Below are 15,756 nucleotides of genomic sequence, written 5' to 3'. Positions count from 1 at the left end.
ACAGTATTGTAGAAATTCATTTCACCGAAACAATAACGTGGCGCACAGTGTGACGCATGCACCAGTTTATTGTATTTCCAGACTTGCTTTCGGCACAATTTACAGTGCACGCTACTCTGTTTTTGTCAGACTTGAAATAGCCGAAATACCTTCACACTACGGAACTTCTATGGCTCTTCCGTTCGACAATCTCTCCGGCGTTGGAACCATCATCTGTTTTCTCTTCGGTCACGCTCGGTTGATTTTTCTAGTCGGCACACTCATTTCCTCCATTACGCGCTGGCTGCTTCCCAAACAAACACACGTGCGGCTTGGCACTTGTGCTGTACGTAACAAGTCACGCGACGTGACGCTGCGGCTGTGATTGGTTCGGCTCTGCGCTACTTAGTTTGGATTGGCTGACCTTTTTTTTTTTTTTTTTTTTTAAGAGGACAAGAGCGGCGAGGTCTATCGCGATAGCTTAATTTCTCTATCGAGTAAAAGTTATATCGCGATACATATCGTTATCGTTCTATCGCCCAGCTCTACTGGATACCCAGCCAGACTACCAGTCTTCTAGCTTGCTTACTTGCCACAGTGCACTGTGCCACCTACCAACAGAAAGGAAAAGATAATGTGCACATTTCCACGAGAGAAATCCCACGCCTGGACCGTCATTGACTGCTGCCATGATTCTAGCCTACGTCACAGCATCATGTGCACCTTTTACATCCAACACAAAAACTGCAGTCGTGGTGCTTTGATTGCACTCAGAACTCGGAAATTCTGCCTTCTGAATAGGAAGATGTAGGCAACACCAGACTGCAGATGAGCTGCATACAGGGCTGGACTGGGACAAAAAATCGGCCCGGGCGTTTTGACTAGAGACCGGCCGCCATTATAGGAAAAATCATAAAGCCTTTGAATGCAAATAAACACTGTTGTGACAGTGATGTACACTGTTCTGATGGTATATATGCATCAATCTATCAATCGTTTGTTGTAAGATTCAGATAATTATTTTTTAAAAGCGAGACATTTTGAATGAGAATAAGAAAGAAAAGTATTTCTTTGTGCCCCCCTCTCCCTGTTAATGCCCTACCTGCCCCCCTGGCAACACTTTGATAGACCCGCCCCTGCACAGTTACCAGCTGTCAGCTACTTAGAAAAGGATCCTGGTGTTATTCGTCTCTCAGAAACAGTTCATAACTTCAACTCATTCATGTCACCTGAAAGGTAAACCTGTTTCTCCATCACCTGTTCAGCTCTGATGATTCAGTAAGGACATCTCCTGGTTTCATCTTCATGTTTCCCTCTCACCACATATCCAAACCGACATCATGACCAGCAGCTTTACAGCTGTGGCTCCAGCAAACATCAGCTGATACTAGAAAGTAATATTAAATAAATTCTAACAACAGCTGATCAAGCTTAAACGTGCTGCTGTTGTTTAACGCGACCTCCACTGTTTTTTTTTCTTTCTGGCACAAAGTGGGCGATAAATAAACAAGAGAGAAAAGCCGATCAGCTGATCATTGATCAGTTTCAAACTGTGTTCCTTCTCACCTCAATACAAAACGCGTAATATTTTCTCTGAATACGAGACGATTCCGTTTTTACAGGACGGTTGGCAATTCTACTAAATGGTAAATGGTAAATGGCCTGCATTTGTATAGCGCTTTTCTAGTCCATAGGACCCCAAAGCGCTTTACACTACATTCAGTCATTCACCCATTCACACACACATTCACTAACTAACTAACCTTATGAATAAAATAAAGTTCAACATCAGTAACATCATAGCACCCACCCAGCTGTATAGAAACTCTGTCATGCTAGCTAGTACCCAGCATAACGAAAATAAACTCCACCTAAACTTGATTAGGCCTACGTCTTGTACAGCTCTGTTTTATGTCCATGCCTCTGGCTCAGCAGCTGCAGCACACAAAACTCAGCTGACACATGTCAGTATTCGATGTCCCTTGTGTTGTCCTCGGGCCAAAAATGGTCCCTAGGTGAATGCGGAACAAGTTTATGGGAATCCCGAGGACAATGACTGCATAGGACAAAGTTTGTAGGCATCTAAAGATTTGCAAGCCGCAAATTTTTCCTTTTTCTTTTCCGTTTCTTTTTAACAAGGCACACAAATATGTCGGGCCCCTGTAACCTAGGCCAGTTGGACCTTTGATCCACTGAACCGACAGTGAGTACAGGTCAGGAAACATCTTCCCATTACTAAAACTTAGTTTATCAGAGGGCACCGGTAAGTATCTGGACGAAACAAACCTAGTTTTAAACCTAGCCGGTGTCATCAGCGTTAAGTGATGACACTGGTAGCAACAGCTGTAACTTTCTGTCACCAATTAGGCTCCACCCACAAAATATGTAATCAACATTTACACACATCGGAATGGTCAATGGAATGCGATTGGTTGGTGATTTCATTGCGCCAGCTGGATGGATGCACAGAAGTGTTGTATGCTTGCTTTTATGTTAGCAACTGCATTGATTTTCTTGGCATTATATGTTGGTGGTGGAGTAAGTTTCAGGCGGTGCACACATGGCTCCACAACACTCTGCATATCATTTCTACTCGCATCACTTCTGCTGAATCCAAAGTATTTCCAAACAATGGCTGATTTTCCAAGCTTTTCTGCTGTGCTAGATATTTCAGTTTTCTCGTATGTCTTAATGCGGTGTTACTGGTCCAGACAAGTCCAGCAAACTTCACATTGCAACATGCAGGAACTGGGATTGACATGCATCCCCCGTGCAGGCAGTGATGGAGCGCCTAATATTCATCTGCGTTGTATTCTGTTGAGGAGCATGCATTTTCAGTGTTTCTTAATATGTTCATTTAATTGTGGGAAGCCAAAATCATGGTAGAGAATTGGTATCATCATATTAGTCTCATACTTGTAGTGTAGGCTACTTTGAATTTACCAGATGTGACGATCATTCTTAGAGAATGTTTAACATATTTACTTTGAAATCTTCGGTGTATGTGCAAGCAGTTATTCTGTAGTTTATTCAGAGTTGACTCTGAGTGAATAATTGTAATTGTATGTGTGCGTGTGTGTCAGTGCTGCAGCACTGCAGCTGGGTTCTGGTGTGACCCAGTTAGGACACTAAGGATTGATGTAGGACACACACACACACACACACACACACACATAGAGCAGAGCAGACTTCTATGTCTGCACTTCTATAGCAACAAATGTCTACTGCAAAGTATTAGCAACAAAGAGCAACTTGGGATACGTTGTCATGGCAACCTTCTCAGTAGCCCGCCCACAACTGGAATGTCAGCATGCATGCAGTGACGGAAGGGCTAAATAACACTGGTGCAGAGTGAGGCAGTGTGTGATTGGTCACACCCCCTTGTCTTTGTGTGGTGCAGAGGATTGTGGGTAGCCTTTGACTGAACACTGTGTGTGAAGAGTGGGGGCGGGGCTGTGCCTGTGTGAGTAGAATAGAGGAGCATGATGCCTGTGTAATAAGAGAGGAGAGGGGGAGGAGCAGTGTGTGTGTGTGTTTGGAGGTAAAAGCAGGATGAACTGCTGTGTGAGGCAGCAAGGGGAGAGATTTGCGTTAACGTTAGAAGCCATAGGCCGCAGCTTTCCAACTGGATTTAAATTTTCAGAAGGAAGTGGATAATATCAGCTAAGGTATGAATCTCCCTTTACTTTATCTGTTTGGTTTTTTCTCCCCCTATTTTTATCACTGGCCTCTTCACAACTTGCTACCTTATCATTATAGCATGGTTTAATGTTATAGAATAATTAGATGGGACAAGATTACAGGGATAAGGAATAAGGCATACATGCTGCAAGAAGGATAATGGAGGTTTATAAAGAGCATTAGAAGTGGAGGGGGTGTGGTTTAGTACTGTGGACAAAGGAGGCTGGCTGATTGTACGTGTCTCTGACTGTGGTGGCAGTAAACAATCAGTGTTCAGTAATTTGCTCTGTACTACTGTCTCTTTTCTTACCAGCTACACTGCTTCATGCAGCTGCTTGTTGATCTCTTTTTTAGCATCCTGGTTTTTCTCTGAAGATGTCTCCTGTATATGATTTGTCCTCTGATTTTACTGATTAGCTCTGTCTCCCTACCTGTCTGCTATTAGAAAGTTGTAGTAGCAAGAAGAGAGAAGCGCTGTAAGCTAACAGCAGCTACTTCAAAATGGCTAATCTTTACCAGTGATTTTTATTGCCCAGACTGGACCAAAAACTACAGATGCACAGTTAGGGAAGGCTGATGCTTTTACTCAAAATTAATGATGTATTTCTTTTAATAGATTGTGATCTGGCTAAAACTAGTTATTGGCTATGCTAGTCATTTTCATTCTTCTGGAAAATACAATAGTAGTCATGGGAGAAAACAGTATTAGTGATAGGAGTGCTGATAGGAGTTGTGTAAATTGTTAAACTACCACAAGCACATAAACACTACTACCTGAAGAAGTACTCATAAAAAGAACTAGTAGAATTACTAGAACTGCATAGTAGTGATCTAATTGGATTGTTATTTTTATTTTATTTGTTAAAGCGACACTCCACAGCAGAGGTGGGACCAAGTCATTGTTTTGCAAGTCTCAAGTAAGTCTCAAGTCTTTATCCTCAAGTCTCAAGTCAAGTCTCAAGTAATGTCAGGCAAGTCAGAGTCGAGTCTCAAGTCACTGGTGTAAAAGTCCGAGTCAAGTCACAAGTCTGAAACTTTGAATTTCAAGTCCTTTCGAGTCTTTAAAAAAAAAAAACGAAAAAATAATGTTGCAGTTATGCTAAATGTAAATATTAGACCATGTAATTTTAAAATCTGTGTTTTTCTCAACACATGACAAAATAGTGAACTTAGAAAATAGACACAAATTGTGAAATTGCACCTCTTTAAAATGCAGCTCAATTAAACCTAGCTCCAAGAATAATTTTCACCGACAGTTCTGAGATAAGCTGCATGTTATTCTTGGATGCGGTTGTAGGACCAGCTTTAAAATCGCATGACAAAAATATCATACACATTAAAAAAAACTGTATCACCAACGTAGCCTGGACAACATTTGCTAGTTAGATGAAGTCAGCTATCTCATCGTAGCATATTTATATGCATATTTATAATCATACGGTTCTTGGAGTGAGTGCATACACTCATGAAGTTTAGTAACTTCCGGTCACTGCAACAAGCCCAGGTACAGTTTACCGACGGATGGGTGCAGGACCTTGAAATGCACCGTGTAGAACGAAAGACCATCGTACGTATCATAAGTTTACCAGTCTCACAAATCGTCGTCATAAATACATATTCGTTAACAGTTTATTAATAGGACCTTTGAGCTCAACGGTAATTAATTAGTAGTGGAAATAATTTCTGGTAGCATCACAGATATGTAGCAGTGACAATAATACTGTATGCTGTAATCGTACTGGGCAATTAGTGATACAAAAAACCTGTTTTATCCTGTGAATAAAAGTATATGTTTTTGTCAATGTGCCATAATAACAGAAGCGAAACGCAATATTGTGTCAGGACAATTCACTATTTATGCACAATAAATAAAGGAGCATAGCGCGACAATTTCTGTTCAGCGCCAGACTTGCTTGTAACCTATATCACTAATTATGTTATGAAAATGACGCATTAACTACAACAGCAGACTGACCTTCGTGTAAATGCTTGGAGCAGACTAACCTGTGAGCTGGAGTGTTCTGGGACGTTATATTTGGTCTTTGAATGGCTGCAATCCAGTCGCGTCTTTGTTACTTCGGAAACATGGCTCGAACAATTTCTCTTCAACGACGTAATCCGATAACAACCGATCTCTTTACCCGTCGGCTTCCCGTGGCTGTCATGCGACCGGCTATTGCAGTTAATAATACAACAGCTTCTTGACATTTTTGTGTTTCTTTTTATCGCTGTATAACTGATTTTAATTGAAAGCCTGCGTGCGCTAGTACCGCTTGCCACGAGTTCCCAGAATCCTTTGCGGTTCTACCCGTGAATGACGTCACATTTTCAATCTCTATATAATATGCATGTTAAATTTTATATTTGGGGTAAAATATCAAGTCTTTTCAAGTAAACCGGTTCAAGTCCAATTCAAGTCCCAAGTCATTGGTGTAAAAGTCCAAGTCAAGTCACAAGTCTTAGAACATTTTTTCAAGTCAAGTCTAAAGTCATAAAATTAATGACTCGAGTCTGACTCGAGTCCAAGTCATGTGACTCGAGTCCACACCTCTGCTCCACAGTGCTATCTTGTGTTTTAACCAGCCAGCAGTAGAGAAACACATTTACCATCATGTTAGCTGCTCCAGAGACAAAAGACACATTTTTAAGGTAGAATATTTGCCAAAAGCAGAAGATTGAAAATAAATGATTGAGGTGCACCTTCTTAAAACATGTGGACTCTGTTCAGGAGGTAGATCAAGGCTTCTTCTAATTGAAAGGTTGGTGGTTAGGGCTGGGAAGAAGTGGTTCTTGTAGAGATATGGACAGTACTTAAATTTTTTTGCACATAAGGACAACAGTGTAAAGGAAAAGTGGGAACGGTATCCAGGACAGAAACAGACAACTTCAGCTGTTTGCAAGCGTCTGTGCACACAGCATGCTGACACAAAGCTAGCCAAGAAACCAGAGTGATGTTAAAGCAGGGTGAGCACTGACCCCAGCCCAGCAGCTAGACCCTAAACAGGTAACAAATGGATGCAGTCTCCCTTTCTACCTGTTCATGTTTCTAAAGCAGACCAATGTGGCAGTTAAGTCTCTTTGTGCTGTTTTTTCTCTTTGCTTTGTGTTCATATCTACAAGAAAGAGTGTATGTGCGTCAGGTCAGTAAAGTTCCTGTTTCAACAAGATTTAATTATTAAAAACATCTCCAATCTTGACATTTCCTCATTACTGAATATTCCAGAGTCAAGAGTTAGTAGTATTATAACAAAGTGAAAGCAGTTGGAACTGACACCAACTCAGGTCACCAAGTGGTATGCCACGTAAAATCCCAGAGAGGAGTCGGTGGATGTTGTGGGGCATAGTGTGCAGAGGTCGCCAACTTTCTGCAGAGTCAAATTGCTACACACCTTCAAACAGTGCGTAGGACTCCATGGAATAGGTTTCTATGGCCAAGCAGCTCCATCGCCATGCACAGTGCAAAGCATTGGATGCAATGGTGTAAAGCATGTCACCACAGGACAAGTGTGGAGTTACCAGTACTTGTCTGACTGCATTGTGTCAAATGTTACGTTTGGTGGAGGGCAGTTATGATGTGGAGTTGTTTTTAAAGCTTGAGCTCAGTCTCTATAGTTCTTAGTTAGTGAAAGAACTCTTAATGCTTTGGCATACCAAGACATTTTGGATAATTTCATGCTCCCAACTTTGTGGAAACAGTTTGGGGAAATCCCTTTCCTGTTCCAACATGAAATGTCTATATGGCAAGGGCCATATAGACATGGATATGAGTTTGGTGTGGAAAAAAATGGACTTCTCTGCACTGAGTCCTGACCTGGACCTGATCGATAAACCCTGTGAATTAAGCATTTTGTTGTCACTCAAATTGTAGATTTGAAGATCACTACAGTACCTCTGTAGTGATTTAATAACCTAAAAGTTATTTTCATTTGTTTATTTGCACTACCTGAGTGAATAATTATCCTAGTGTATTATTTTTGAACTATGTAAGACAACTTGAATAGCTAACTGCTAAATGTTAACTGCTCAGGAGGCAGAGCCAGGTAATCGATTCCTAGCTGCTCCCGTCTACATGTCAAAATATCCTTGGACAAGGATACCCTGTATGTTATTCTAATGTTGATTATGGTATCTTTTTAAAAAAAATCCCTTTTAATTTTTTGTGAGAATTCTGCTGTGGACAAAGACTACTAGTGCTCAAACTCTCAGCAGGAACACACATCCAGACGTTCCTTGAGTAGTTAGATCTAAGTACTAGGGGTGCAATGATACGCAAAATTCACGGTTCTGTTCGGTTTGGTTTGATACTTTGGTGTCATGGTTCGATATTTTTTTGATACAAAAAAAATGTATTAAAATGTATTAAAAAATTAATTTTTCATTTATTAAAATTATAAATATATATTTTGGTAAATGGCCTGTATTTGTATATGGCTTTACTAGTCCCTAAGGACCCCAAAGCACTTTACACATCCAGTCATCCACCCATTCACACACTGGTGATGGCAGCTACATTGTAGCCACAGCCACCCTGGGGCGCACTGACAGAGGCGAGGCTGCCGGACACTGGCGCCCCCGGGACCTCTGACCACCACCAGTAGGCAACAGGTGAAGTGTCTTGCCCAAGGACACAACGACCGAGACTGTCCAAACCGGGGCTCGAACCGGCAACCTTCCATTTACCATATATATTTTAACTCAAAAGTACAGTCTTTAAATTTAATGTTGGTGAAACAACAAATTAATCAAAAAAATAAATCTATCTGATGGAGAAATCCCTCATCTTTGGAAAAGCTTTTAAAATAAAAGCTATACTATACGCTTCTTCTGGGCCATATTCTCAGCAGCATATTAAACATATCAGGTCCCCATAAGAAGAATCCTGTGCTAACGGCTGTCTAAATCACTCGGGTAAAGTTTGTAGCATGCGTGCTTGTTGTTTTTGTCTGCTTCCACTTGTCTTTGCGCGAGGATGATGTCGGAGTAAATGTGCAGTCATATTCGTTGTGTTCCCACTAGTGCTGTCAGCGTTAATCTGAAATGACGTTAACGCCACAACACGGCAAATCTCCGTTAAAGAGCTACCGCGGATCGCCCCGTGCGTGGGGCTGGATGGCCAACACGTTAACGAGCTAACTGCGCTAACGCACTAGCTCCCACCCATGTAATTGAGCATTGCGTGGCACATCCAACATACTGTTTTACTTTAGTCCATGACGCGCTTACCTTCAGGGTCATACGTCACATGAAGACCAAAATAGTTCCAAAGGCCAGATCTGAATGAGGGTGGGGGAGGTTCAGTTTGCCATGTTGCAACGAGCTTAGCTTCTGTCTGGCTAGCTTGCGCTGCGCTCAGTGAATCTGCGTTCGACTACTCCGCCTAGGCTGCACTGTCGAGTGCAGATCCACTGAGCGCTCAACACAGACAGCATCGTCAGAAGGAAAGTTGATAAAATAAATTAAAAAATTTTTGTATTGTTCGATACATATGCGTACCGAACCGAAAGCACTGTATCGAACGGTTCAATATCGATACGAGTATCGTTGCACCCCTAGTATCTACAGTTTATGTATTCTGTTCTGTTAAACGTTGTCCTAATTATCTGACAAATCCATGGAAAGACCATTAATCAGATTAGACTCTGGTCTTACTTACCTTTCAGTATTCTGCAAATGTCATAGTTACATTGTAATGTTTTAAAAACTGAGCTTTAAAACATACCTACAAACATACCGCCTATGAACAGTGGTAATAAAAGAAAAAGAGGCCGACAGTGATCACTGACTTTTTTTAGTGGCTTGTTTAGTTTAAATGGAAGAAGATACAAAGCATTAAAACATGTTAAAAACACAACAGCCTTAATAAACAGAGTAGTTTGGACTTGGAAGCAGGATTCATAGTCATCACTTAACAATCGGATATTTTGGAACCCCTCAGCCTTTCTCCTTGTTTCCCTTCTTTAAGAATGGCTTCTTGGTAGCTGCTGATCCGCTGAAACCATTTCTGACAAAGTTTTGGTCAACAGCAAATGGATCAACTGAAGGGGCAGATAAATCTCTCTGTTTCTGTTTCAGGTTTTTGCTGGATTTTTCTTATTTCTTAATGACATGACTTTGAGGTACTCTTCTGCTGTAGGTAGATTTTATGCTTGCTGCTTAATCTTTTTTGTTTTGGCCTCCGGTTGTCCAGCTTCCTCAAATGTTTAAAAGAGACACCTCACACATTTTAAGGACACCTCAAGTTTTTGGCTAATAGCTCCTTGGGATTCACCTGATGGTGTAAAAATACTTCTCAAAATGTGTTATCTTTGGTGATACTTCACAGATTCAACTAAAACATTGGAATAAATGATCTGTTTTGGTGACAGGATGGTAATGTAGTGCCTAAAGACACATTTTCACAGGACTTCAGAAAGCCTGAAGAGCTGGCAGACACATGACTTTTTATTTGATATATTTCTAAGATGTGTTTTGTTTTGTATTGTGCAGTTTAGGAAACTTGTCACTTAACCGTTTTCTGTCTTTTCACAGGTGATGTGTCACCGATCAGTATGTCCCCCATCAGCCAATCACAGTTCATCCCTTTGGGAGAGGTTTTGTTATTGGCTATCTCTGCTATGAACTCTGCCCATAAGCCTGTCACTCAGGAGGCCTTAACTGAACACCTGCAGACATGTTTTCCAGGTAACACCAGCCTCAGTCAGCACTGTGTGTAAACTCTTGTCTACTCAATCACAGTTACAGGTTCAAGTTACTGTCTTTCTTATCACCTTCTCTGTTATCAGTTAACCTTTTAAAAATGTAAATGTGTCAGTGATATATCTCCCCTTGCCCCTGTGGGGCGGTCCTTATCCTTCAAGCTCAGGTCCTCTACCAGAGACCTGGGAGCTTGAGGCTCCTCCAGCAGATCCCAAGAACAAAATCCGAGATCTCTTTCCAGAAGAGCGCAGTCCTGGGAACAGCTAAGATACCGGACCCTGGAGCTCTCAGGCCTCTGGTAGAGGACCCGAGCTGGAAAGAAAAAGACTGCCCAAGTTTTATATCACTTTGACCTCCGACATGACAATGACCCAAAACACACTTTGCTCATGGTGAAGAACTACCTTCAGAAAACCAAAGTAAACGTTATCTGCTGGTCTACACAAAGCTCTGAGTTGAAACCCAACGAAAATCTGTTGGTTGAACTGAAGATCAAGAGATTCACCAAACAGAAGTGACCTGGGATTGCTCAGGAGATGTGTGTGTGAGACTCGTTGAACACTACTACAAATGACTGATACTGTTAGTATCAGGGGGGCTAATAATTTTGACCCAGGTCGTTTTTGTGAAATAATTTTGCTCCTGTGGGCAAAATAAAATAATGTAAAGATCCAAAATAAAAAGATAATATATGCATTTTCCATTTGCATTTTTTTCCTGAATGGAACATGTAAGAAAATCTAACCAGTTAAGGTGTAAAACAGTAACCTGAAACCCAGTTATACTCACTTCCACTTTTTTCCAGTGTTTTTCTGTCACCACTTTGTGCACACATACAGAATGACTTGACTGTATCATACGCTCCAAATTTGTCTATTGTCTCAGTGAGGTGGACAGTGAGATTCGATGTGGTAGTAAAGTATGACACAGCTGTGTCTCTACACTCCTGGTATAGCTCAGAAAGTGTTGTTTATGAGCAGGGTTGTGGCAACAAGAGTCACTTACTTTAATCAGCTTCTTAAGCAGTCGAAAATGTCGGATTTATCTACATTATGTCTTTAAAAATGAGGCATAAAGTGTTTATTTGTCTTGTAACTGTCTCCTCAGTTTTTTTCATAAGGCATGTTATGGAATTTTAGTTATTTGGAGCGTTACTTATGTATTTCTTTATGTTACCTTTGGCTTTTAATATGGTAAGCATTTGTAATTCAGAAAAGTTACCATGCAAGAGATTTATTGACTTATTAACTTGAGAATTTGTGGGAAATTTGCACACATTCCCATGTCTGGTTTAATGATCGCATCAGCCAGCATAGTCCCTGTGACTCTGTACATAATGTTAAGTCAAATTGTTGAATGTTGTCATTGTGTTTCTTAAATTTGTAAAGTCTTAGTTCAAACTATACGATCAAAGATGTTCCTTTGTCTCTGACCACCTCTCCAGCCACTCTGTGCTGGGGAGGTTTTATTGTAGACAGTGTTGGGAAGGTTACTTTTAAAATGTATTCCATTACAGAATACAGATTACATGCCCTAAAATGTATTCTGTAACGTATTCCGTTACGTTACTCAATGACAGTAACGTATTCTGAATACTTTGGATTACTTAATATATTATCATGCTTTTTACAACAACGTGAATGTACTATTGCTGTGTGATTTATTACTATTACTGAAGGTCCGCGACTCCGAACTGTAGTAAAGGGACCTCTGACTAATACGGCGGGGTCCCTGTCGGCTCGTAGCCGAAAAATAGCTTTACTTTGTTGTGTGGGTCAACTTTGCTAGCAGAGACAGAGAGAGGCGTTGAAAGGCTGCTCCAACGGAACTTATTGTTTTCGGAGGAAAACATGAACACGGTGTACAGTCGAGTCTTAATAGCTTACTTACAACTGGGCTCGTCAGGCACTCTTCTTGGCTGCAGTGGTTATTATTATATTTACATGCTTCCAGCTCTCGTTTTTCCTCGATGACAACTCGTACCTTTCCACTCCCCTTTCTCTCCCTCCCTCGCTCACAGACACATAACGTGTATGGCAGTCCATTCTCCCTGCAGCACGGACTACACTGCCCATGATGCTACATTCTTTAGAGCTATGCTTGTAGCATTCTGCCTGTTAGCTTAGCACAACAACAAAAAGGCGCTCTCTCACCCAGGAAACACGCAGAGCGAGAGCGTCACCCTGTAACCATGGCAACTGCAAGCTGCCGCCTGGAACAACAGAACGTAGCTGTCAAACAAAACCCAAACAGTCCTGACCCGCGACAAAATGAAACAGGAAAGTACCGCAGTGTAATCCATTTATTTCAACAAAGTAACTGTATTCTGAATACCACCTTTTAAAACGGTAACTGTAACGGAATACAGTTACTCATATTTTGTATTTTAAATACGTAACGGCGGTACATGTATTCCGTTACTCCCCAACACTGATTGTAGATACATCCTATCTGAAAGATCTGTTTCTTGTGTTGTAAGCTTCCTGCTTTTATGACCCTTTTGGTGAGCAGGAGGACACAAACACATAGTGCCTTGTCTTAGAACCATTGGGGGGGGGTTTGCGGTGGGAGGTGCTTGTGCTGTGATGTGTATTGTAACTGTTATGTCAATAAATAGCTGCGAGGAAGCTGCTAGAGAAGCAGAAGCTAGAAGCTAGAAGCTGCTCATCACCTGTCTCTAGCTTTGGGCTAGAGACAGGTGATGAGCATTAAGCTCCACCGCCTGGTTCTGACCAAGGCTTCCCTCGTTAGCGAGTTAAAGAGCGGTTGAAGATGTTCTGTTTTGTCTTGTGTTCTTCATGAGGAATAAGTCTCTAAACTAGCGGGGCCTGTGGTAACACAGACCCAACACATGAGGTCTACACATCCTCATCCTTCTGCTGTGTTGCACATGCAACAATTACAGTGAGAAAATTGCTGTTGCTTTATTATTTATTCGTTATTTCTAGTCTCTTTAACATTATTATTATAGGCAATTTGTTTGAAACATTTTAGATCAAATTAGATAATATAGTCAATATATATTCCTATAGTGACATGTTTTTATTAGAGCCCCAGCAATTTATCAGCTGGCCAGTATAATTGGTTGATATTAGACATTTGGGGAAATCTCAGCATCAGCATTTATAAGACTGGATAAATGAAAATGTAAAAACTACAGAAGAAAAGGAAAAAAACATCTCAACCATGTTACGAGTGTGTACTGCGAATCTTGTCTGCTAGAAAGTACTTTTCCTGTTGACAACACACATTTGGAATACCAGAAATACAGCACCAGCAGAGCTGGGCAGAGCATAAACAAGTCAATAAATCCATCAGGCTTTATTCCAGAAAGTTGATGCTGTTCATCTGGACGTAGCTTTTTCACTCACCAGAGAGACTAAAGAAATGTCACTTGGATGAGTGACGAAACATTTCTCCCATTGAAAACGTCCAGATGCACAGAATCAACTTTTTGGGCTTTCCTTATCCGGATGATTGAGCATGCATGAAGACATCAGACTTTGTTATTCCCACATTTTCACAGTCCTAATAACCAGTTTGAATTGGCAACATTTAATGTGTTGTGACTGCACACTAAATCTGCACACTGTTTCTCCACACCTGACATGAGGGAGCTGCAAACAGGCAAAATGCTGCTGAAAAATTCAGATACATCTTGAAATGCTTTAAAGAAAGGACCTGGTATGTTTTGAAATTTCCTGGTAGAGTGTTGAAGTGCATGTCTTATTTTTTGCAGTTTTAAACAAGACGTGAGGTCATATGACCACTGTTTTCTGAGTGGGAGGGGCAGCTTCCATTAGAACTGCCCTCCTGGCAAACAAGGAACAGAACAATAGCGCCTGTCTTAAAGGCCAGCAGAGACACTTCATCCACTCCAAAGAGAGCCATTAGGAGATTAGGTGGTAGGCTCACATTGAGAATCTTAAACAGGGAGTGAAAAACCTCTGTCCAGAACTGACCGAGACTGGGACAAGACCAGTACATATCAGTAAGGCTTCAGCAATGTTGCATCCATCACAGTATGGAATGATTTCAGGATAGATACAAGATAATCTGGATTGTGAAAATTGGGCGGGTAAGGAAAAAGTTTAACAGCAGAATAAACCCTTTATAGCACAGCCCAATAGAGGTAATGTGGCCGATCAATGTCTCATAAATTCTGTTGCTTTATTGGTTTTAGGGCACCCACTAAAATGGGTCATCCAAGTGGCAGTGGTACCAGGGTCACATTTTGTGACCACGTGAGCTTTCTGGTTCAAATAGTTTTTTCTTGTGATATAATTATTATCATTGTTATTATTACTCATTTCAACTGTTGTAACAAAAGTATTTCCAGATATGGGATAACTTTTCTCATCATCTCAAGCCAGTTTTCATCATTGATGTTAATCAAATGTATCAACAAGATGTCTCCTTGGCTATTCTTGATTGGTTTAAAGCAGTGGTTTCCAGCATTTTGGACCAGGCCACACAGATGGACACAGGATCCTTGCAGATGGGACACAGATTGTTAATGTGTCGTGACATTTTTTTTGCTTTGGTCGGCAGTTCTAGAAAAAATTTGAAAACCAGACTGATAACTATTAAAAATATGTGTTTAAACACTATAGAGGCTGGAAAATAGGGCTGGGCGATATGGCCTAAAATCCATATAGCGGTATAATTTGAAGCACATGCAGTAACGATATATATCACAATATATTCTTTTCTTCTGTATAACGTATTTTCCCCACTATAAGGCACACTTACAATCCTTTAATTTTCTTAAACCGATTTTATGTGCTACACGGCACTCAAAAATCTGTCAAAAAATGTTTTAGTGCGACTTTGGTTGCTACGAAGTCGCACTGCTTGATGGATTGTCGGAGCGTCACGGCTACTGTAGTCAAGAGCCTCACTGAGTAATCTGGGTCCTAAACTCCGTTTACGTCAGGTCCCAAAGTCAAACGAACACTGCAGCATCACTGAGAGTTAAAAACTGTCTAAATTCTTTCATCTTTAATAAAATGATCAGCGTTGCTGCTTTACCAGGTGTAACTATTAAGTTTAACATCCAGGCATCCATGAAAACAGGATTTATTAAATTTAACGGAGTTAGAAGTTAGCAGGAAGTTAGCTCGCTAGCTTCCACCTAAACATGATGTAGCATGTTCTGACTGAGAGATTTCTGAGAAAATTCAAACGTACAGCTCTGCTGCCACTTCCAACATAAATGAAGACAGAAAACTAAACAGCAGTGGCGTTTGCAGGGTTACTGAAGTTGGGCTAGCTGGTATAAAATGTTGTGCTACGTGATTGCTAGCGACACAGCTATGTTAGCATAACATAAACACAGTGAAGCTGGAGGATTAACACTAACCTTTTTCCACTCGATAAAAGTTAACGTGAGGGATTCTG

The 15,756-nt window shown here is 40.9% G+C and overlaps 1 protein-coding gene across 4 annotated transcripts in view; it reads left to right on the top strand.

Moving 5' to 3' along the window:
- stox2b (storkhead box 2b) overlaps positions 1-15,756 on the top strand; it is a 49,829-nt gene that overhangs the window by 13,261 nt on the left and 20,812 nt on the right. The window contains exons 1-3 of one of the 4 annotated variants that reach the window (XM_086261597.1): positions 3,506-3,647; positions 4,528-4,577; positions 10,189-10,341. The exons of 1 other annotated variant lie outside the window; for it this stretch is intronic. In XM_086261597.1, the coding sequence (XP_086117723.1) occupies positions 10,209-10,341 (133 nt within the window). In that variant the 5' untranslated portion in view covers positions 3,506-3,647; positions 4,528-4,577; positions 10,189-10,208. Of the gene's footprint in view, positions 1-3,494; positions 3,648-4,527; positions 4,578-10,188; positions 10,342-15,756 lie in introns of those variants that run through there. 2 more of the 4 variants (XM_086261587.1, XM_086261569.1) reach the window with 2 other exon arrangements.

The sequence above is a fragment of the Aulonocara sp. 'chitande type north' Nkhata Bay genome, linkage group LG2, assembly GCF_057382095.1.
Source record: "Aulonocara sp. 'chitande type north' Nkhata Bay isolate Kocher_YH1m ecotype deep benthic linkage group LG2, A_spYH_male_GT1.1, whole genome shotgun sequence".
In the NCBI taxonomy this organism is placed as follows: Eukaryota; Metazoa; Chordata; class Actinopteri; order Cichliformes; family Cichlidae; genus Aulonocara; species Aulonocara sp. 'chitande type north' Nkhata Bay.
The sequence above is the reverse complement of the archived record's forward strand: the minus strand, read 5'-3'. Positions and strand labels throughout refer to the sequence as shown.